Below are 24,145 nucleotides of genomic sequence, written 5' to 3' on the forward strand. Positions count from 1 at the left end.
ATGCAAGCACTGGATAAGACTGTGGTAGACCATGAACAGGTAAACGTGCAAATTTTGAATTATAGCTCAAAAGCAAAAATCTCTACGTTTGCAGAAAGAAAAATAATAGTAGCATACAGTATGGTGGATGTTTTTAGATAAGTGAATAACTGATTTAAATAGTGTTTGTGAGTTTAAATAGTGACTTGGCAGGCAGCGCTTGCGCATGAAGGTTTCTCATGAAACTGATTTCGGACAGACTTCAGAGGCAGTTGTTCAATGATCTATAACAAAATAGAGAGCTGAGGTGAAAACTAAACGAATTTTTAATTACTACAATAGTAATATCTCGCTTGCCTTGAAATGATATCAGCGGTGGAAAATGTGGTCCAAAACGTACATTTATACACAAACTGACCACCATTTTTAGACACCATCTCTATTTTTTAGCTCAACTAGCACAGATTAGAAAGCACAGGATTGTGGGATATCAAATACAGTGAAGGATACATCTATGTAAAATCGCTTTAGGACTGTGTGTGTGTGTTGAGAAACATCTTTATACTGCAAGGCTATATTTATTTTATTTTTATTTGCTATTTATATATTATTTTATTGCCATTACCTGTTTTCTTTTTAGTTGAATATTGGAAGTGAAAATGGTTCTTCCATACCATAACACTGCACTAGATATGTGTGAATTTCCCACACCAGGAGTAATAATTTATATAGTTCTATTTTATTTAATTTGTTCAAAAAATGTTCCATGTTCTATGTGAAATGTTCTATTAAAGAAAATATAGAAAATAAACATTTGTGTTTGCTGTAAAGTGGTTAGAAAAAATTTAATCGGAATCGGCTAAAATCGGTATCGAGCAGGCCAAACTCATGAAAAATCGGAAATTAGAATCGGCCTAGAAAATTGTAATCGGTGCATCTCTATTTATTACCCAATCACAATCTGAATGCAAGTTTAGTTTTTCATGCTGCTAAGTAAACTGCAAAGTTTCTGAATTGACAGCAGTATTATAATGCACGATTGAATTGAAAACTGCAATGTTTGACGGTGATAGTTAACGGACGAGACAAAAAAATGGGACAAAATTTTAAAGTACTACTTAATTTAACAGTTTTTGCTCTGGTACCTAAATTGGTACAGAGAACCGTGAAATTTTACTGGTATTGGTATTGACTAGGGATGGCGAAAACTATAAATTTTCTTGACCGACCACTGAGCCTCATTAGCCGGTTGAAACCGGTTAACCGATTAGTTTAAAATATGCCACGCTATTTGAAATAACAGCCATTTCGAGCCGCGCCTGCAATTTCGCAACTCTGTCGCATCTCTCTCTGCCTCCTGCTCGCACACACACACACACACACACACACACACACACACACACACACACACACACACTGCCGGTGTCGCGCTTCCACTCACGTCACGTTTTTAAAATCCCCTACAGCGCGAAAAATGAGTCCCGCAAATGCGGCGCCGAGGAGCTTGTATGTAATCGGAGGGCAAATGGCTCCTTAGTTTTGAAATGGTTTGGGTACAAGGTGATCGCGTTGAAAATAAAGGCGTTAGTCTAGCGTTAGAAGCTCATTTGAAACATTGCAGCGTCTCATTTAAGAAAATGACAGCTCCGAAGAGACTTAGTTTGAGGTAACGTTAGTGCTAACAATAATAAAGAAAGATGATGATCATCATCACCTTATCTGTTACCACTGAAATGTAGATGTAATGTATTTCTACAGTATTACTACTGTATTTAAGCACTGTATCACACAAGTTGCAACTTACTGTGTCAATCTTTTTGGTGAAATGGTCCCACACACTACTTTTCTTTGCACGCTTCATCCTGTCGTCTGCCCTGGCTCTAACCTCGAGTGTTTTAGCCTGTAGCCTTTACTTTTCGCAAACCTTGTGAGCGTGCAAACCCAAACGCTGTGACCTCGCGCCAAATGTTTTTATTGGTTTATTAAGTACAAACAGGCGAGTTATGAAAAATTGAGTGTGAGGGATATGTTCACTACACACAAAAATATCTTGGAATAAGATGGCTAACTGTAGTAGCGTTTAGTCCACTGTCTATAATAGCCTAATTTAGAGATCACTTTTTTTTTAACCGACTACCGACAACTTTGATCAGTTAACGTTGAGACGGTCAACCATCGGTCAAACGGTCATCGGTTAGCATCCCTAGTATTGACTACTGACATTTTGGTACCGTGACAACCCTACTACATGCATAAGACTTTAAGATCTTTAAATGAATACCCTTTAAAGCACCACTGCCATACACATGCAGGCATCTTTGGCCACAATTGCATCACATACTGTTTTTGCATAAATATATATTTGGAGACAAATGTGTGGACGTTTTGTGCTTCTATTTCTTTTTTGCACCTTATAAACATGCAGTAACACATTGACGTAGTGAGTGATTAATGTAGTCTCAAAATCTGTGACCCTTCCCTCCAATCACAGGAGACATGCATGTTACTGCCAGGTGTTAACTGCAATGTGCCTCAGCTGACCACTTGTGATCTCGTCACAGATTCACAGAGACAGATTTTAAAGGGATACTCAACTTTTTTGGGAAATGGGCTCATTTTACAACTCCCCCAGAGTTAAACTGTTGAGTTTTACCGTTTATGATATGACGCAGCACAGTTGACGGAAGGTAGCCTATTTTCAGGCGCTGCGTCATATCTTTGCGCCTGCTGCACTCATGGTACGGCAGTAATGTTTCTTGATTATTACGCAGGAATGAGAGTATAGTTCCTAGCCATATCAGCCTAGAAAATCGCAACTTTACATTTTCGGTCGGTCTTCGTGCACGATGTAACTACAGAAGAGTCAAGTTTTAAATAGGAAAAATATCGAAACACTTTGGTCTTTTTTTTTTGAGAAATGCTAATGGTCTTGTCCACTTCAATGATGTATGATAAGCTATGCTAAAAGTGGGCCCGCCAGAACCGGAGATCGGCTGAATGGATTCAAAAACGGTAAAACTCAACAGTTTAACTCCGGGGGAGTTCTAAAATGAGCCTAATTCCAAAAAAAGTGGAGTATCCCTTTAATACCAGGTGTAAACGGGCCCTTGATGCTTATAACTCAGCCGGACTCTCTTGAGCGGTGGGATCCAAAGCATTTTCGATTGTGGTTAAGTTGAATCTCAGGACCAGTGAAAATCTTGAAAAAAATTGCTTTTTCAGTTAGTCAGGTGTCATGTATATCCACTGAAATGTCATTGTTCTGACAAAAACAAGACGTTTGTTTTTAACATTGTGAGGATGCAAGGTGACAACAAGCAGTTATTGGAATTGTGCTTTTGTTTGAGTTTGTCTGTCTGTCCCTGATCCTTCCTGTGATCAAGTTCGCAGGAATGCTTTTTGGGCTGTCACCCAAAATGCTTTGCGTCATGTCTCTCTGACATGTGGCGCAGATTATGCGTGTCACTGACAAACAGAAACACCCAACTCATCCTTCAGCTCCCATGATACTCATTCATCAGTCTCAGCTGTATTTCTGTGGGTTTAATGAGGAAGGGATTCTTGGTATTAAACTGACATCACAGCAATGAAGCGTCAACATATGTTTTGAGCTCATTCATCAGAACCTCCCTGCTGGATTCTCCACAACATCTGCTGTCACTGTGTACATAAAAACAGTCTGTTAAACTGAAAGGATTGACTACAAGAGAAGGTGATCAGTGGCCATTATTCATTCAAGTATACAGTTGTCAGCTCTGTTCTAAAGCCTAATGAGCTGTCTTGATATCATAGACAGTTGCCTTCTAAGGATCCATTCACACACAGCATGTTTCTTACATTTAAATATTACAATTGATCTTAACAAAACTTGAAGTTATAAGATGTTATTCATAAAAAATACTGTGAAATAGTTTTGGGGAATTCTTAATAAAGATTATTGTATATTTTACAAAAAATATTTGAAGTAAAGTAGCCTATGTTTTATTCTACTTTTCTACATTTAATTAAATGTGTTATTTCTTGTTTCCTTGTAATTATTTGTACAGTTTACTAGCAATTTCTGAGTGAAAACCGTTTACAATTCCAATTATATTGAATGTGTTTTATCCATGTTTTTACCAATGTTTTATTTATTTATTAAATGTAAGTATATTTATATTCTTGCTTTATCCACAATGTTGGATAGTTATGCTGCATTGTGTGAAGAGCACCACTTATAATGAATAAAAATGCTGTTTATGCTGTTTAGTGTTAACTGAATGTATCACACTTTTGCAATGCAAAACTATTTCTCAGTGTCTTTGTTCTTTAGTGAGACAAGTTCACTCAAAGTGGATGCCCAGTTAGTTACAGCAATAGGCTACTCTCCTTCAACTCTTGTCTTAAATCATTCATTGGAAACAGTGAGAATAACTTGGATGTTTCCAGGATAACCTGGTGTATCTCATTTGGAACTGTAGTGCGACCTCCAGGATAATCTCCCATTTTTAATTCACAATTCTATCTGCGGATATCACTGCGCCCAGATTAAAACATACCTCCCACCGCACTACAATATCCTTGGAATTGAGATTAGCATTTCATATTCGCCAAAACGTATCCCCCTCCCCCCACCCACCCCGGATGACACTTTGTTCTCATTTGAGGAGATGTAAAGCTGCTAATCTATGAGTTTGATCCGACTTTTAACATTTAACTTTCAATCAAAGAGACACTATACAATTAACAATCCCATGTGACTGACTGTGATGGTTACATGTTAGTCACAAACCATTTGATTCCCTCCCTAGAGTTTGATTGTTAAGTAGACAGCCACTGCTATGTGTCTATCGATCATCACGGCTGAAGTTATTGACTGGTGCTAAGTTAAGATGTGCTGTCAAAGACTCATTGACGTTAAACGAATACATGATTGCTGAGGCATTACTGGGCTTCACTCCCATACTTGCCAAATCAATGTACAAATTCAACACAAAGCCTTTTCCTCTGAGGTCAAGTCGAAGGCACTTTGCCTTAACATGGAGACATATTTCACGCTGTCTAGTCTCGCCGTCAAGGCTGTTATGAAAACTGCAGATAGACCTCATGTCAGCTTTTAAATATAAAATTATTCAGCAGAAACTGAAATATGCTTAGCTGTCTAGAGGCTAGATTTGTATACCTGTGCTGATGGACAAATATCTGTGTGTGATGTGGAAAAAACAATTCAAGACCACACAGTGATTTACTGTAAAAAGTCAACTTTGCAATTGCATCTTTAAATATAAAAAATGAACGCTTTTCTTGGAATTTTCTGTATAATTATAACATCTTTATAATTTCCCTTTAAATGTTCCCCGGAAGTAAAACGTGAAATTTGATTAAAAGAAATTACATTTATGTAAATATAAACTACATTTTTATTAAATTTACATTCATACATTTTTTTAATTTATATTTGAATTTATTTTAAAGTGCAGTGAAAGTGGTAGGGAGTCCCACAGTTAAGTGGAGTGTGGAGTGGGGTTTGATCAGTGCTAATATTAGTTCTCTATGAAGGGTGTGATCCACAGGAGACTCCAGCTTTATATGAATGTGATACGGAGCACAATCACCGATTCAGGCCGAACAATGTCCAAGGAATTGATGGGGGAGGGATGGATGCTTGTATACACACGTGCGCATACACTCACAAACAATAGTGCGGTTCACCGTTACGTGTACGTACGCATATGCTCACACACATGCATGCACAACGGCAAAGTTTATTCCAATATGGAACAATCAAGATAGCTTAAAGCATGGTCCTCATTGTTTATTGTTTTATATCAAGGTTGAGGAGTGAATGACCTGCCAAAACTACTCCAACACACAAATGGCGTATTATCTCCTTTTTCATGGCCATCTCTATGACTTGCTTGGCGACAGGCTAATTTAAGGATGTATGATGTCATGCGTCATGACTGTAGTTGAACATTAGAAATGTTGGGACAAGCGTGATGCAGACATTATATGAACAGGGTTGGTAAGATCCCAACAGGAAGTATGTATGTGTTCCCTGACACTCCCCTGTTAATTTTTAATCCGCATCTGAGGGTGCGAGAGTAAAGGGAAAATTGACAACTCAAGAAGTTTCCTCTCATGTTAACTTGTCGATCGATTGCATATGCAGCAAACCTTGAATTAGCATCAGTCAATAGCTCAGGCCACACTGATCTGAGTCGTAATGGTGTCTGCCAGCACTTAGACCATCAATCTATGATGCTGCCGGAGTGTGTGTTTGTGTCCTCTAATAATATCCTTCTCTGTTTCTTTTTTCCAGCTGTATTTTGGGGAGATATTGCCTTGGATGAAGAGGACCTGAAAATGTTTCAGATCGACGGGACGATAGAGCTTTCGCAGCAGTCACATGCGAGACAGGGACACACATCTGGTAAGACACATCAGATATCACAGGGCTCCAGACTCCACCTGTCAACAAAAGTTTAAAATTGGTCAAATTGCAAAGAAATTACTCTAATGAGCCAGTTCTTTTTAAGACTTGTGAAACACTTGCGATTTAGCAGTTTGAATCTGACTCGGACTGTAAATCGTTCTGAGCCCTTACTGCGTTCACAACTGACTGAGACGTCCTCAGTTTTGTTTAAGATTCTGATGCACATGTTTAGTAGCAGATGTACAGTAGACAAGGTTAAAGCTGCAGTCAGCAGCTGCTAAGGGTTGTGAATGGTTTCTGGTGCAGTCAGAACAATAACAATGACTCGTTCTACAGTCAAGTTCAAGTTCAAGGTTTGCGCTTCTGTCTGACTCAGTCCTTGAAGCCTCTCATGTGCTTTTTTCATCCTGATGTCAGACCTTCCTCCAGGCGTCAAATTCTCTGCTCCAGCGCTGGGCTCTGTGCAGTTTCAACAACAGGCACACACACTCAGTCAGTAGCCTCTGTGGATTGTGTATTTAGGATAATGTCTTGATCAGGCTGAGATGCTGTGCTGTCATAGGGATGGAATAGATGTCCATGATTGTGTTGTGGGCTGTGGGTGATTTTAAAGTCATTAAAGTCATATTGAAGTTGAAGAATGTGTGGGGAAATTGAGGAGTTATTGGGGAGTTTATAGCTTCAAGTGATTAGACTTGATAAATGCTCCTGTCTCAACTCCACTGCACCATCAGCAAACAACTGTGTGTGTGTTTGCATAGCAAGGACTTTGTCTTTTACTCCTTATGTAATGAGAAAAGGGCAGAAGTGTGTGTGTGTGTGTGGTTCTTTGTAAGTTAGAATAAATATTGTTAACAAAATCCTTCCTTGCTATTATCTAAAAGCTGACCAGTCATGTGTGTGTGTGCACGTCTTTCCCAATGGCATGTTAAGGCAAACTGTCAGTGTGTCTAAAACATGATACAATCATTGGTATGAGTAATGACTAATCACAGACTAATAGAACTTCACCTTGCTGGTAGTGGCATTGTCAGCAACATTACCTTTATCATCGTCTGAGTCTTTGGCAGCACAAAGACGGAAGTGAGACCAAAAAAGACAATAAGGATTCAGCTTCACGTTTCCGTTCTGAGTGGGGTTGTTACAGGATGTGCACCCGGGGCAAACGGGCAGACTGCATCAGGACCATGATTAGCAGGAGAACTGATGCATGTTCAAACCAGTCAGGACAGGTCCTCCTTGGATATTTCCAGATTTATCAGGATGCTGTCATGTAGACAGCAGCACACACTTGTATACCTGCCAGTACAATGTGTGTGAGATTGTGCGCACATTAATGCCAAAGCTCAGACTTTTCCTGTCTTGGATTTAGAGTTTTGTTTGTTCCTCACTTTCCTGTCCGCATCAGAGAAATTCCAGAGAGAGAGAGAGAGGCAATAAATGCAAAAGGAAGATAGCAGAGGAACAGAAATGTGTGAATGGAGATGTTCAGTGAGAACCCTGGGAGTGAAAGAACAGAGTAGGTGAGATGTTGAATGAAGGAGAAGAGGGTGGCGAATGGGGGCTGAGGAGAGGTGAGGATAAATGGATAAAATAGGTGTGATAATGGCAGACAGACAGTGATGGAAGTTTCTCTAACTGACTATGTTCATATAACATTATAATGGTACTAGTGCAATTTTAAACTTGGTTTTTTGCTGCCTTCACATGCTATCGGACATTTCCTACTTCCCACTTGTGATTACGAGCTTGTCGCATTCTGGTACTTCTGGTACCTATTTATTTGGAAAATCGTATTAAATCCAAAATGATAACCAGCATCCCATTCATTGACAACAATATAAACATTCACCGTGCTAGATAGTCAGATTGCTGACAATTCAGAAATTTTGGTCAATTACTGGTTATTTTCGCTGTGTATAAAACATACAAAACACTTATTAAACATACATTACACTTATCACACATTTTTCATATATGTAAATATGCACTACTTTAACGACAAGACAAGGCGATGTAGCTGTTGTGGAAAAAAAACTAACAAAGAATACCAGTCACAGCAGCCGCCCAACTCGGCAACTTGAATATCAAAATTATCCCAGAGATCCCCAGTGGTATTTTTGATAATTCCGATGTGAAGGCAGCATAAGCAGTAGCGTTTACTCAATGCTTAACAACACCACCCACACAATGTTCTCATAACATTATGAAATCCCTCTTACAGCATTCTTCAAATAACTCCCTTTTATGTTTCTTTCTCTCAGGTGGTCTAGGAGAGCATAATCCCAGTAAAAAGAGAGGTTCGTTATATCTCTTGCTTGACAGAATACGACGGTTGGGTTTTGGTAAGTTTACCCTTTAAACATAGACAAAAATGAAACACTATTTCCAGTGGGTTTTTTTTGGGTCCTATTTACCCCACAGCGCCATCAACAAGACCATTTAGAAATTAGCATTAACATTTATTTACAATATTTTATAAATGCATCTTATTGGTTTTATTGTGAACAATTGATTTTATCCATGCATGTGATTCTTTTTTTCTTTTTTTGGAGCTCAGAATTTTATAACTCTTATATTTTTGATAACTCAATATTCCGGTGAAACGACAGACTTCTTTCTGGTGACGTATGCCAGACTTCTCCAATCATTTTGTTCGCTTTAATCCCGTCCCTTTCTTAAATTCATCCTCAAGCTCGCATTCAGATCTGCCTCCATCCAAATAACTACAGATAGTTGGAACTTAGTCCCCAGCCTAGATTTTTGTCTTTTCCGTTAATCTGTTCCATTTGGACGTAAGTCACAGTATCGATGAAAATATTAGTTGTTACTCCATTACCTAACAGCATATTTATTTAAATTTGAACACACAGCCTTAGTATTGCCAATTTTAATTCTCATGAAATTATTCACCTGTAAGAAACATTCATTCCACAATATTTCAGATGTTGTGTCATTTAATTAATACAGATTTTTATTGTTTAGTATTTGCCTCGTCCATGCGTTTTGATGCAGTTTGAGAATTATAGAACCTATGTTTGTAATTTGAAACACTTTCGGACATGTCTGGCAGTCACACCGTCTCAAAACGAGTCAGATATACAGTAAATGATCCTATGATGCTGTTTTTTCCAACTCATTCAGCACTCCAGTTAGTCCAACTGTACACTGATCTGAGGACTGTCTGCTAAGTGTTTCATAAAGGGGGCAAAATGTATGTTTCTAACGTCTTTTGCTGAAAAGCATAAAGTATAACAAATAAAATGTATTGGAAATATAACAGTGATCCGATGGCAGTAGTTTTCGAGTCAACAGCAGTACAATGATAGCAGTTCTCTCTCGAGTCAAGAGTCGGTTATTGGTTACAACAGTTCTCGAGTTACCAGTACACGATTCATTAGTGTACACCAGTACATAGGTTCATTGAAACAAGCTTTCCGAAAGAAGCAGTTCACGGAAAATAATCGGATTTCCCATTAATACTTTCAACCTTTTATGAAGAATTTTGTCTTTATGAAAATTATATATTGGGTATGGGTATAATTTTTTCATCGTGACGTATGTCAGGGTATGATTTTCAATTTGAAAAGCCACATAACCTGCATAACCTGACTTCTATACCTAAACAATTTTTTGATGTACAAAACACCTAACGGCCAGATAAAAATACAGTCACAAAAATGTAGATTTCGTTTTGGCCTTTATTCATATAAAACACAGTAAAAAACTAAAGGGACAGGATCGGAAAGGACCACAGGTGGGAACTCTAAGCATAATGAATTGGAGTGCTACACAAAAGGCAATTTTTATATGGTTTAAATATGGTCAGGTTTAGGGTAAAAATATACTTGTAAAAAATTATATATTATAAATATTTTGAGAAACTATTTATGATCATAGAATTATGCGAGTCAATCTATTGACACCGAAGTCTTCTATTTGAAAGTAGTGGGTTCTCAAATTAAATTCTTGAGAACAAGGAATGGGCGCAAAAGTACACAAACCTACTATTAGGTGTTTTCTATCATTCTGTCTACTCTCTCTGTGGTGCAGAGTCGTGGCCAGTGAACAGCAGTAAAGATGTGTCGAGCTCAAAGGCTGGAGGGAGGAGTGTAAACGGCGGCAGAGGTGTGAAGTCTCGAGTGCCACGTGCTGCAACATCCCGAGCTGAGAAGATCTGGCCCGGAGGAGTCATCCCTTTCGTCATAGGAGGCAACTTCACCGGTAAATGTGTGTGTGTGTTTAACATCAGCATATGAATGTGTGTGATTTACAAATGATTTCTGTGTGTGTTTCTCAGGAAGTCAGAGGGCCATGTTAAAACAAGCAATGAGGCACTGGGAGAAACAAACGTGTGTCACTTTCATTGAGAAAACTGACGAGGAGAGCTACATCGTCTTCACCTACAGACCTTGCGGGTTCGTGTTTCTGTTTTCACTATAAGCAGAATACATTTTAGAATAGTAGTGCACACATTTATTCTGTGTCCTTGTGCTTTTGGCACCAATATACTCATTAACTGCTGAATGTTCAGTCAGTGGTCGGCTAGTGGAATTTCTCTCCAGCCTGCGTTTCCACTGACTTTAGAGCCAAATGATAATGCAACTGATAATGTTAGTACATAGCCCCTGCACAATCAAACATCCAGAGTATATTACGTCCAAAGTAATTTAATTCAGCATTTTTTGACAGGACAAGCTAGAAGCTTCTTTTGAATTATTGATCACAAGTCATAATAAATCAATTCGTAAATTTGATACAAATTAAATCAAAACATTTATACAGTGAAACTTTTTGAGTGTCTTAACATAATGTCTTATCAACTGAACGCACATTACCGCATTTGGTGATTCTAGTGTTTACAGATTTGTTGATTATTTTCAAGTGCATAGATTTGTGTAAACTAGTTTTAAATGTCATCAGCTAGACTAATTTGAAAACCTTCACTTTAAAGTTGTGATGTAATGGAAGTAGTGACCGATCTTTTCTTCCGTGTTGTGTCGCACGTCTAAGACGGATTTTTGAGAAAAAAAAATGTAGGGCTGGGACTTGGTTCTATTCATCGGTTGTTGATTGGATGGAGAAAGATCTGATTGTGAGCTTGCAGACGACTGTAAAAACGGGGAGAGGTAAAATTATAACAAAAGTCTGATAAGTGTTTGATATAATGTATATGCACTAGGCAAATAATGCTGCGCATCCGTGTTGTTGCGACATTCGCATTGGTGCCATTTGCCTGACTGATAAGCGCTGCCATTTTTGTTGCGTATGAGAAACATTAAATGGCAAAAGCGGAATGAAATAGAAAACGCAAAAATCGCTGCAAAAGAAGCTTTCCAACAGGTTTTATCGTAGTTTTTGGAAGAATGTCCGGTTGTGAGGCGTTGGAAAAATAGCTCCACAGTTTTACAACGAATGGTAAAACACCTGTTGGAAAGCATCTTTTGAAGCGATTTTTGCGTGAGCATATCAGTGAACACCCCAGACCACTCGGTGAGTTTCACGTCTTTGTAAACTAAAGTTTAATGCCGTTTATATGAATGATTGTTCCAGTGCCCCTATGAAACCATTGTATAGGTGGGGGGGTGCTAATACAAAAACCTAAATTTCTCGGGACAGCAGCATTTGTCCAAATATTATTCTTACCCGTTCGATTTCATCAGAAATTATCTTAAAACAGGGCTTTACTTGTAAAACGCCGAACTTACCCTTTAAGTGGACTAAATGACTGGAGAAATCCGGCATACATCCAGAGTAAATTAAAAAAATTACAAGAATAAATTTTTGTTCAAAAAATGAAATCTGCATGGATGAGTTGTTTACAATAATACTGTATCAGTAGCATGCATTAGATTGGGTGTATTTTTATTTCATGCCTACTTTAAAGTTCCTGGTTTGAAACCAGAAGAGACCAGTGTAGAGCTCTAAACCATATTTTCTTCAATGTATGAAACACCACAAGGTTGGCTACCATCTCTAGCACCGGTCCTTTGGTAGTATAGTTTAGAGTTTTGATTCTTGACTTCTGCAGGCTGTTTATAGTTGACATGTATTGAAAGTAAAAAGGTTAAATGAAACTCAGTGTTCATTAAGGAACACTCAGATACTCAGCTCTCATTGTTATGAGTGTATCCTGTAATGTGTGTTTGCAACAAAGGTATGTGTGTGTTTGCGAGAACGAGGGAGTGAGAGTCGGCTGAGACGACTACAGTCGGCCTGGCTTTCCTTCCTTTCCCGTTACCACGGTGAGCAAACCATCCATTGTTCTTAGGAATGGAATCCTAACAGTGTGGTAACAAGGAAGAGAGAGCGAGAAGGGAAGTCGGAAATCACATAAGTCTAGATACATATATTGTTGGCGATTGTTCGTATCTGAAAACTTTGCTTTTAATTGATTATTTGATCACATGGAACATTGTTTAATGACACAACACCTGATAAGAAGGTTTTTAGCCACTTATAGAAGTTGTATCAGTCTATGAATGTCATATCAGTTATTATGAATAGAAACCGAGGATGCGAAATGTCTATGAAATGATTTCGATGGAAGGTGAAGTGAAATAATGAGGCAGATCCAGACAGATTACAGAGAAATAGACAGAATGACCATTGACAGAAGGACAAGACTAGATTAGCGGAGGAGAGAGAGGTAGAGAGAGCATTACATAATATTATCCATCTCAGTGCAGTCATATCTCTTATAATCAGCAGACGTCATTCAACTATAAACCTGCTGACAGACCAACACAAGCACTGAGCGTTAACCTTCTACGTGTTTGTATGTGCTTTTTAAGCATTTGGCATGTAGCTTGTGCCCATGTGTTTATGTTGAGAAAGTGTTGACAGGCTTAATGACTGACTCCTTTCCACAGATATGGATTCAATATAAAGACAAATTTTTACAAGGTTGGATATTTGTAGGTTGCATACCTGTGTGTAGATTGTAAGCAAGTCACTAGTTAATTTTTTTAAATTTAGTTCAGTTCAATTGAATTTATTTGTATAGCACTTTCTTTTATATTATACAAATGGTTCCAAAGCAGTATTACAGTAAATTACAGACACATTTTCGTTGTTGTTTTGGTTCTATATTCCATTCTGTGTGTTTTTTTATTTTGAGTCTGTTTCCCTTTATTAGTTAGATCTTAGTGTGTGTGTGTCCACTCAACACTATCATTGGCTATGAAATGAGGGATTAAGGTGTTCTAATCCAAGTTATAAATAGTGAGCGACTGGAATCGAGATTACTGCTTTGTTTGTGTGTCTGAGACATTCTTTATGGTAGACTATTGAGATTCAATCTGGATTTCTCCACAGGTTTTTTGACCCTGTTTCCACCCTGTATTTAGACTGTTAGGATTTCATTGAGACCCTTCCCTCCCACTTCAGTGCTGATCACTTTATTGTATCACAAATAAAGCATCTTAAAGGTAGGGTAGGCAATTTCGGAGAGGCTAGCAATGGCAAGCTAGCTTTTTATTAGATCCCACCTATTGTTTTCAAATCGACACACCTCTTCCAATGTCGCAACACGTGTATCATCTATGATCCTGCGTTTCCTACTTTTAAATACGACTTTGCTTGGCCATTCATGTGCCTGGAACTTGTAATTACAGTATTTCTGACTCCACTTGAAGGACACATCAAATTAAAACGTTGTGGCACCCTCAGTCTTCACTTTCATACAGCATAAATGCATCTCTCTTGCCAACATACTATTGTTATTCAGAAAAAACAACTGAAAAAAAAAAAGAATCAAAAAGAACAGCATACAAAACTGTTCAGCATATACAAACATAGCTGACCCCTACACACACCACAGTCAGCAGGGTTGTGAGACCGCTGGTAATATTGCTGTTAATAATAATCGGATTTGCAGGATTGTGAACACCAGCTAGTGAAACAATTCACCTTAATGTGCCAAATATTCTCACCTGCTTAATGCTGCACACATAATACAGTGCAAGTTGAACAGCGCTGTGCAGACACAACCATAGATATTGTATTTTTTTCTCTCACAATATTGCATCAAAAAATAAACATCATGGGGACAGTTTTGGTACTGTAGTGGCCAAAATTCCTTACTTGATGTCCAACCTAAAATCTGGCTTCTGGAGCAAAACCACTGCTTTAGACTGTCTTATGGGACTTACTTTGGGACCCACCTATCTCTCTTTAGTTCCTCTTGGTCTCTCCTGCGATTGACAGTGGCACTCAGTCAGAGGTGAACAATGTGTGCTTATTTGTTGTTAAGGAAACAACACAGCAAGAATCTGAAAGCTAACCTCAACTCACCCTAATCACTGTTAATCAGCTCTCATCATTTCACACTATCCCCTGCTGACCCCACAGTAAACTACATTACCCCAAACAACTAAGCATTATCCCAGCTCACCTCCCATCACCCCCTCATTACAATCATTGTAGCACTGTACTGTATGACACTCTAGTGACATAACCCGAATCTAAGTTATTCAAGACTGGGGTGAGCCAATAAGATGCTGACATTTAATAGAGATCATCAGACTTTTAACTTTTTATGTTTTCTTCTCAAGGTGTTGCTCTTACGTCGGTCGCCGTGGCAATGGTCCCCAGGCAATATCCATTGGGAAGAACTGCGACAAGTTTGGCATTGTCGTTCACGAACTTGGGCACGTAATTGGCTTTTGGCATGAGCACACACGACCTGACCGTGATGATCATGTGACCATCATCCGTGACAACATCCAGCCAGGTACTGCATGACCCATGACTCAAGTCTTTGCATCCTACCAGGTAACTGCTAGATCAATATGGCTGCATTTCACAGTGGCAGTGAATTTCACAAAAACTAATTTTATACTGAGATTAGAAAATCAAAGATGTTTTTAATATGTTCTCATAATTTTGTGTCCATCCATTACCAAAATCGTCATGCTTCAAAATGTTCATAAAGACATTGTAAAAGTAATTTATGAATCCATGTTTTCTGAAGAGACAAGATCGCTTTATATGATTTAATTAAGCAAATTGAATTAAGGCTTTTATTCACACATATACATTGATCAATGCAAAAACATAAAGCTCATCAAATATATTAAACACGGAAGCTCAACTGTGGTTGCTTGAAGAGTGAGAACAAACATCAGTGGTTCTCACATGTCAAGCAAGCACAAACTATCCATTTAAATTAAGATTTGATGAATGAATTTGCATGTTGGACTTGCATTTAAATAACATTGTGTCAGTTACTGTATGTTAAGAATTTAAATACCATCTTTGGTTTTTATTTTAGTCACTCTCGGTGGTCACAGGCATTATTTAAGGCTATAAGAAGAATAGAAATGGGGCTTGGCTTCAATTATTTGTTCATACAGACAGTATTTGAGCTGTTGTTGTATGAATTTCAAGATTCAAGAGTTTCAAGAGTTCAACTGTTAGTAAATTGAGCCTAAACACACTGTTTGAGCCTGTGAGCCTAGAGATCTGTTTTAATTAGTCTATCTGTGTGCACTCAGGTCAGGAGTATAACTTCATTAAGATGGAACCCGGGGATGTCAACTCTCTTGGTGAGCCATATGATTTTGACAGCATCATGCATTATGCCAGAAACACTTTCTCCAGGTGAGACTTCAGTCACACACAAGAAATTTCACGCTCAGTAATTTAAAATACAGCTTTCCAAGCATTCATCTTTTACTTTCTCTTCCGTAGAGGAATGTTTTTGGACACAATTCTTCCCTCTCGTGATGAGAATGGCGTCAGGCCTGCTATCGGTCAAAGAACTAGACTCAGCAAAGGAGATATATCGCAAGCTAAGAAGTTGTACAGATGCCCAGGTAGGCCTACAGTGTGTGAGTGTGTATGTGAGAGAGAAAGACCTTTACATTTTTTTTTAAAATGAAGGAATATCGAGGGTGTTAACTGCAGAAAGATGACCTCACTTTATGAGCAGAGAAGTGTCTCCAGCTATATATGTGCATGTTAGCTTGCATGTGATCATTTGTTTTGTCAGTTTTATGATGCACATATATGTCTCATTGGGTAGCACAAATGCCTAACAGCAAGAAGCTGAACTAGGTGGCCTTTCTATGTGGAGTCCCCATGTTGGTATGGGTTTCCGCCACAATCTAAAGACATGCAGCATAGGTGAACTGGAGACATAAAATTGCAACTCTACATGGGACAATTGGTTTGTTGAATGGATGGGTGAACTTTATTGCTCAGAAAAGAGGAGAGGGCCACCCTGATATTTCAGGGACAACGAACATAGGATCCCATCGCTCTACTGCTTGTGTGTGTGTGTGTGTGTGTGTCTGTGTGTGTATCTATGAGTGTCATATGAGTGTGTTACTTTACTGCTGTATTGTTTTGAGTTCATGCACTGGTGAGGGTGTGTGTAAAATGCGTGATGCATGGCCTACTTACATACAAAGACAAAGCTCTCTCCCTTCCACCATGTTAACTGTCTGTGACAAAATTTGTGAAATGAATGCCACTTTCATTTTACAATTTGCCTGAATGAGCAGTTTTCTTTTAAATACAAAATGAGAAGTTTAGTGGAATGTCTGAACTGTTCTTTTATGTTCAAGGTAGGTAAAGGGAAAATTCTCCAAAAAGGACAAAAAGCATTGTAAAAGTCCCCAAATAATTCATGCAAGTCTTTAATTATATTTGTGTGATGCTTTTTTTTGTGTGTCCTTTTTGGTTCTTGACTGTATAAATCAATATTGCCTTTCTTTGAATGGAAAAGAGCAGCTTGGATATTCTGCATAACATCTGCTTTTGTGTTTTATGGAAGAAAGGAAAAAAATTAGGGCTGTCACATGCGATTCATTTAAAATCCTTAACGCGTTTAAAATAATTGATTGCAAATAAATTACCGAAGCACATGAAATTGCATCATTAATGTAATTTACGTCATGCAGTTAGATGATCTTAGAAGTCTTACAAAATACCAGAGACTAACAACAACAGACACCCACACTGACAAGCACTTGTGTGAAGGGATTATTAGATAGCCGCAACTTTAGTTTAAAAGAATACAAAGACATTTTATCGGTCATAACTTCTGAAGAAAAATAGCGCAGACACTGGACAAAGATGACACTTTCTAGAACGCATGTGTGGACCGCCTGCGATGGTGCACGCAATCCAATGGAGAATACTTTAAAAGGTTAAGCGTTTTACTGTACGCATCAGCTAGCGTACACATAAAAAAGTAGTATACTTAACCAAGGGCTTAAGCATGGATGAGTCCGTTATATTGATGCACAAACAAACCATGTATGTGCGCTCTCAACGCACTGATCGCACATTGTATTTATGCACTGACACATTAATGTACATTCACGTTGTTTCCACACACATTCAGGATAATGTTTTGATTTGTCATGTGAATGTTGCTGTGTTTAGTAATTCTGTCCGTGTACTGTGGTAGGTAAATGCAGTCAGATCAAGGCAGTTGGTTAAGTTTTTTTTCTCTTGGCATCTACATGTGGTCCTGTTCGGTATCGCAAATTGACTTGTCCAAAATGTAAACAAGCTCTTTGCTGTTGCCCTGAACACATACTATATACTGTGAATTCTGAAAAGTTTTTTCTGTAATGTTTTTTTTTTTTCATGGGCGCTTTAATTTGTGAATTATATGGACTCCTCATATCATTTGGTTATTAAGTGTCTCCAAGTGTCCTTTTTTTGGGAAGACACCTAAATTTACCTTAAAAAAAAGCTTGCAGAAAATAATTGTTTTTTGAGAATGACCCTTAAATCTGATGGTTTACTTTTTTTGGATATGGCAAGTGATGACAAAATGAACATGTTAAACAAGATAAATGGTGTATGCTTAATCGCGATTAAAGTTTTGAAAACTTTTGTTGTAAGTCCAACGTTCAAATCTCTACTGTGACATGTTATCAGTCAAAGTTGAGTCTGAAATAGGGGTGACTGTCTCCACCCAAGCCAAAGATAACAGCTTATCTAATGCGTGACTGTCCACCGGACTACATGACTACATCTTTATATTTCCTTGAAATTGACACCCAAAAGCAACTACATATGCAGTCACTGTCCAATGAGCTGTGATGAAAAACAGAGGCCTCTCAGACTAATGTTTGGCCAACCGCTACATCGCTAATTGGGAGGAACATTTGGCAAATGTAGCAGAAGATTTGGCTTCTCTTGAACAGGGAATCTGCATCCCTATCCTGCACTGTTTGGCTTCTGAGATCTCATTAGAACAGTCAATAGGTCTTTGTTACTTCATTGTGTGTGTGTGTATCTGTTTCCTGCACTGCTATTTAGCGGTGGCGCTCGGCCACTACTGAGTATTCAGTGCTACGGCACAATAATTTTTAGCCGAGTTTTGAACATCTTTCTATTGTGTTGTCTTCCTGGCTGCATGAAAAAAAAACATACAAATAAACATCCAGGGTTGTCAGATTAATGAGTGAATTATTCGAGTTGGTTCTTTAATTGATCAAAAAGCCTCGATAATCTGTTTGAATCCATCTAATGAATCATTCACTGAATCTTTCAGAGCGACTACTGAATTAACGTCTAATTGAAGTTATGCATTCAAGTTTTTTATAATAAGTGGAAATGTTCAAATACTGAAATGTTATGAAAAACAGTTTTTCTCTATGAACACACATTAATCATGTTATTGTGTTGGTCTCTTTCCAGCATGTGGTGAAACACTACAGGACTCAGTGGGGAATTTATCATCTCCAGGATATCCTAATGGGTACCCGTCATATACACACTGTGTATGGAGGATCTCCGTCACACCTGGGGAGAAGGTAAGACACTTATGTGTGTTAAGTGTGTGACTTTACAAATGTTCATTACACTGAACTGTTCCACAGTCATCTGTATCTGCGATTTTCAATCCTTTTTTTTCCTGTAATTGTCTTCACTATGAGGTTGTAGATAAAGAACTTTGATCCAGTATCCAGTGTGTGAAGTTTGATGCATTTGACAGCTGCATGTGTGCTGCCCATTTCAGATAGTGTTAAACTTTACCACTATGGACCTCTACAAGAGCAGCCTGTGCTGGTACGACTACATAGAGGTTCGTGATGGATACTGGAGGAAAGCGCCATTGCTGGGTACATACATACTAGTGGACTCACCAGGAATAATCTGGAATTTATTAAGCAATCATATGAATCACCAATACATGCTTATGAGGGAACTATTACTTATATCTTATTGTGTGTATGTGTATCTGTGCAGGTCGTTTCTGTGGTGATAAAATTCCAGAAGTTTTGGTCTCCACAGACAGTCGGATGTGGATTGAGTTCCGCAGTAGCAGCAATTGGGTTGGAAAGGGATTCGCAGCAGTCTATGAAGGTGTGTGTGTGTGTGTGTGTGTAAGGGCTGTCATAATATCAGATTTTCACTATACGGTTATTTGGTCCAAATGTGTTTTCTTTTTTTGGCTAATGAATCACACTCAAAATGTGTAGGCGGGCAGAAAGACATTTTGTAAACACAACTGTACAAAGTTGTACAAAAGAACTTACTGTTAATTGGCTGCAGACTTAATTGCCTAACACCTGTTCTTTTTTACGGAATCCATAAAAATCTTCTTTCTTTGTTTTCTGTTGTGTAATGTCAACTATTAGGATGGACTGTCAACCAAATGGAGCTGGATTTCTTATGATATTATCATATGTGTAGTATTAACATTATATCAGTATATATTTTTTTATCACGGTATATACGGTATATATACGTATATATACGGTATATTGTGACACCCCTAGTGTGTGTGAATTGTTATGAAGCAGTTTCTTGTTTATTGCAATTGAATGTCTTAACAGTGAAGTGTGCAGTATTAGAGACACAAAAACAGGATTGCAAAATGAATGACTGCTTCCAAACGTATATCCAAAATAATTTCCATCGTTATCTGCCATCTTTCATTGGTCAAATCAACCTACAAATAGATTGCTTGTAGCTAACTGCATGTTAAATATATAAATATAAAGATATTTTAATAATTCAAATGACATCAGCTTCAACTTTGCATCTTTTTAAAACTAGTATTACAAAACAATAACATTGAAAAAATTGTATAAAAACAACCAAATGTTATTTTAAGAAATAACATTGCAAATTGTTTAAATAAATAATATTAAAATATTATTTTAATAAATAATATTGTTTAGACAGTGAAAATGGGCATAAATATTTCTGATGACAAATTAAAAATATTATTTTCCCAATCTGTTTTTGTGTCCGGTAGCAATATGCGGAGGGGAGATCAGTAAGGACTCTGGACAGATTCAGTCTCCAAACTATCCAGATGACTACCGCCCATCTAAGGAATGTGTGTGGAGGATCACAGTGTCCGAGGGCTACAGCGTGGGCTTGAGCTTTCAGGTCTTTGAGGTGAGGTTGTTGTCTCCTCTTTTTTGTCTGTTTTCTGTTTATGTATTTCCAGTCAAGTACTATTTCCACTTTAGCAATAGCATTCCTCTTTCATTGTCCTCCTTTTCCTTTTTCTTTTCATTCTGAGGAGAAGAAAAGAGGAGAGACATGTGGGCTGTTTAGTTTATGCTTATGATATACACACACAAATAGACATTGTCAAGGTGATTTTCTTGTAAGACTGCAGATGTGTGAGGCCAAAAGACAGATATGTTTGATTATTTACACTAAAATGTCAGAATGTTGTTACAAGTCATAAGTATGTATGCACACCATTGTGTGTGTCAGTAGGTCAAAGGTGTTGAATTGTTCTGAGGAAACGAAAACACACTCTCTCCCTTTGCATACACACATTCACACTTTCTTTTGCACGTATACAGTCTATGTATAAAGAGCAGGACATGTACAAGACCTGAGAGCCTGGCATATTACATACACAAAGACGCCTGTGATCCTGTTTTTATTGGATTGGTTTCCTAGGCACTGACACCTACTGTAAGGTGCAATATGAACTCTAATGCCATTAAAGGTGACATATTAGGCCCCTTTTCACAAGATGTAATATAAATCTATGGTGTCACCAGAATGTGTCTGTAAAATTTCAGCTCAAAATACCACCCAGATCATACATTATAGCTTTTCAAAGTTGAGTTGCTGCTCCCCGCCCCCATTCAGAAGACTACCGATCCTTTACACGAGCTTCGGTTACAAACAATAACAAAACACGCGAATTTCACTCATCCAAAATCTCAGAAATCCAAAAACCAGTAGCGGAGTGCAGCCTTACAGAGAGACTCAGGAAGAGGTTGCAATTTTTAGACGCACCTGGACGTTTCTGCATGGATAGTGGATACATTTATTCATCTGTTTCTGGGGGATTTCTTTTGAAAATTAAATTAATCCACTGCTCTCTTGTCTCATCTGAGGCTGGGACTCTAAATAGTGTTCTGTGCTCGTCTGTGCAGCCAACAACAAAAACGTTTGCATGCTTTGCTCGAACTTTTGCTATTGCGTTAGAACTGGTTACACTGTTGTTGCTTGCGAAAACAAATGGCGGCTCCGTGAGTGGAAACATGCAGATTAAAGGGTGGTAATATTATAATAAGATCCCCTTCCTACATCAGAAGGGGAGCGAAATCTGATCGGCTTATTTTCTGACATGCTTTCAGAGAAAGGCTTACCAAAACAAAGTTAATGGGTTGTCTCTTTTCACTTTTTCTGGGTTGGTAGAAGCACAGGGGACCCAATTATAGCACTTAAAAACGAAAAAAGTCAGATTTTCATGATATGTCACCTTTAACACATACTGTATTGTCCCTGTGCTTGTGCAGATCGAGCGACATGACAGCTGTGCATATGACTATCTTGAGGTTAGAGACGGTTTGTCTGAGAACAGCCCTCTGATTGGTCGATTCTGCGGCTACGATAAACCTGAAGATATCCGTTCCACCTCCAACACCCTCTGGATGAAATTTGTCTCTGACGGGACTGTAAATAAAGCAGGCTTTGCTGCAAACTTCTTCAAAGGTACACACACATGTACAAAATAATTCTATCAGAAGCTGATTTGTTGGCCCTTATTCATTCAACTGATGTCACTCTGTCTGTGTCATTAAAACAGAGGAAGACGAGTGTCTGAAGCCAGATAATGGCGGCTGTGAACAGAGATGTGTTAACACATTAGGAAGCTTCAAATGTGCCTGTGATCCTGGATACGAACTGGCCCCTGACAAGAAGAGCTGTGAAGGTAAGAAAGTGTGTGTTTGTGTGTCCATGCACTGCACACAGGTGCTTCCGTCTGCTTGACTCAAACATGCTCAGCGGATGTTCATGCCGAATTAAACAGTTCAGGAAAACATCCGCAATCAACAGGAACACAACAAGAACAAACAGCACTTTGGCTACACTCACTCTACTCAGAAACCACATGATTTCTGTCATTAAAAAAGTACAAAGTGTTTCGGCAACAACACTAAAATAACACAAAAACCATCAAAGACCTGTACTATAGTTTATATTTAATTAAATGCTTATTAGTCTGTTTTCTGCGAGAGAACTGAAGACAGAATATTTAACTTTTGTGTTTTTAAAACTTTGTTCTCACTCTTTTTCTCTTTCAGCTGCATGCGGTGGCTTGCTGACTAAGTTGAACGGCACAATCACCACCCCAGGTTGGCCTAAGGAATATCCACCCAATAAGAACTGTGTGTGGCAAGTGGTTGCCCCCACTCAGTACCGCATATCCATGCAGTTTGAAGCCTTTGAACTTGAGGGAAATGAGGTGAGAGACTGTGTGTGTGGCAGAGTGGCTGAGTGCGTATTGTTTTATATAGGTAGACAGAAGGATGGATGTTTATCAGTGTATTATTTCTCTATTTTATATGTGCAGGTGTGTAAGTATGACTATGTTGAGGTGCGGAGCGGCTTGTCATCTGACTCAAAGCTTCATGGGAAATACTGCGGAACAGAGGTTCCAGAGGTCATCACCTCCCAGTACAACAACATGCGAATCGAGTTCAAATCAGACAACACAGTCTCCAAGAAAGGCTTCAAAGCTCATTTCTTCTCTGGTAAGACCACCATGCCGGTGCTTTTTTATTTGAAATTGAGATTTGGAGGTCTTTAGCTATGTTTTGACACCTCGATCCAAGCTCGCTTGTATATATGAATTTCATAGTGTAAATTTCAAAAGCTTTTGAAAGGCCCTCTCTCATGTGACTGTATCGTGAGAAGTTCTCTGGTACCCCTTTTCCACCAAAAAAGAACTGGTTCGGAACTGGTGCTGGTTCAAAGTTAGTTCGGAGTTGGTTCAACTTGCGAACCTTCTCAGAACCGGATTGTTTTCCCACTGACTAGAGCGCCCAGCGAACGACGTCGTTACGTCACTGTGTACGTCGCCATACAGAAACGCTAGCAAGTACATTATTTTGGGATTATCTCTAACTTGTGTACCATGAAGGCTTTAAAAACAATTGAAATAAGTAAGTCTTTTAATCTTTTCCTTTGATATGTAATCATTTCTGATTAGTTATGTACCTCTGTCTTGTGTCTTTTTTTCTTTCCGTTTATTTGTTCTATATTTTGACTGTTTTCTTCTTTGCTTACATAATGTTTTCAATAAAAAAATAAAATTTAAAAAAAGCTAGAAACGCTTGCGCCAACTTCAAGCATAATAATTACAATGGTGGACTACATCGTGTTTCTGCAAATGTTTCTCCTGGCTTTGCGGTCATAAAATATGTTTAGGACACATCTAAACCCGCCTCCAGCCCCGCCGTAAGCATGACACGGTGGTAAAAGAACGGTTCTCTGGTTCTAGTCCAGCAAAGAGTTGGT

The 24,145-nt window shown here is 38.4% G+C and overlaps 1 protein-coding gene across 4 annotated transcripts in view; it reads left to right on the forward strand.

Moving 5' to 3' along the window:
- The window catches only part of tll1 (tolloid-like 1), a 56,087-nt gene that overhangs the window by 11,358 nt on the left and 20,584 nt on the right, over positions 1–24,145 (forward strand). For 3 of the 4 annotated variants that reach the window (XM_077204332.1, XM_077204336.1, XM_077204341.1), the window contains 15 exons: positions 6,281–6,391; positions 8,659–8,739; positions 10,448–10,618; positions 10,695–10,812; positions 14,950–15,128; positions 15,892–15,997; positions 16,088–16,212; positions 19,058–19,173; positions 19,380–19,482; positions 19,610–19,726; positions 20,625–20,770; positions 22,141–22,336; positions 22,431–22,556; positions 22,930–23,090; positions 23,199–23,379. In XM_077204332.1, the coding sequence (XP_077060447.1) occupies positions 6,281–6,391; positions 8,659–8,739; positions 10,448–10,618; positions 10,695–10,812; positions 14,950–15,128; positions 15,892–15,997; positions 16,088–16,212; positions 19,058–19,173; positions 19,380–19,482; positions 19,610–19,726; positions 20,625–20,770; positions 22,141–22,336; positions 22,431–22,556; positions 22,930–23,090; positions 23,199–23,379 (2,037 nt within the window). Of the gene's footprint in view, positions 1–6,090; positions 6,392–8,658; positions 8,740–10,447; positions 10,619–10,694; positions 10,813–14,949; positions 15,129–15,891; positions 15,998–16,087; positions 16,213–19,057; positions 19,174–19,379; positions 19,483–19,609; positions 19,727–20,624; positions 20,771–22,140; positions 22,337–22,430; positions 22,557–22,929; positions 23,091–23,198; positions 23,380–24,145 lie in introns of those variants that run through there. The other variant, XM_077204327.1, reaches the window with a different exon arrangement.

This window comes from Siphateles boraxobius, unplaced genomic scaffold (assembly GCF_051911475.1).
Source record: "Siphateles boraxobius isolate OS27281-9 unplaced genomic scaffold, OSU_SipBor_1 119, whole genome shotgun sequence".
Classification (NCBI taxonomy): Eukaryota; Metazoa; Chordata; class Actinopteri; order Cypriniformes; family Leuciscidae; genus Siphateles; species Siphateles boraxobius.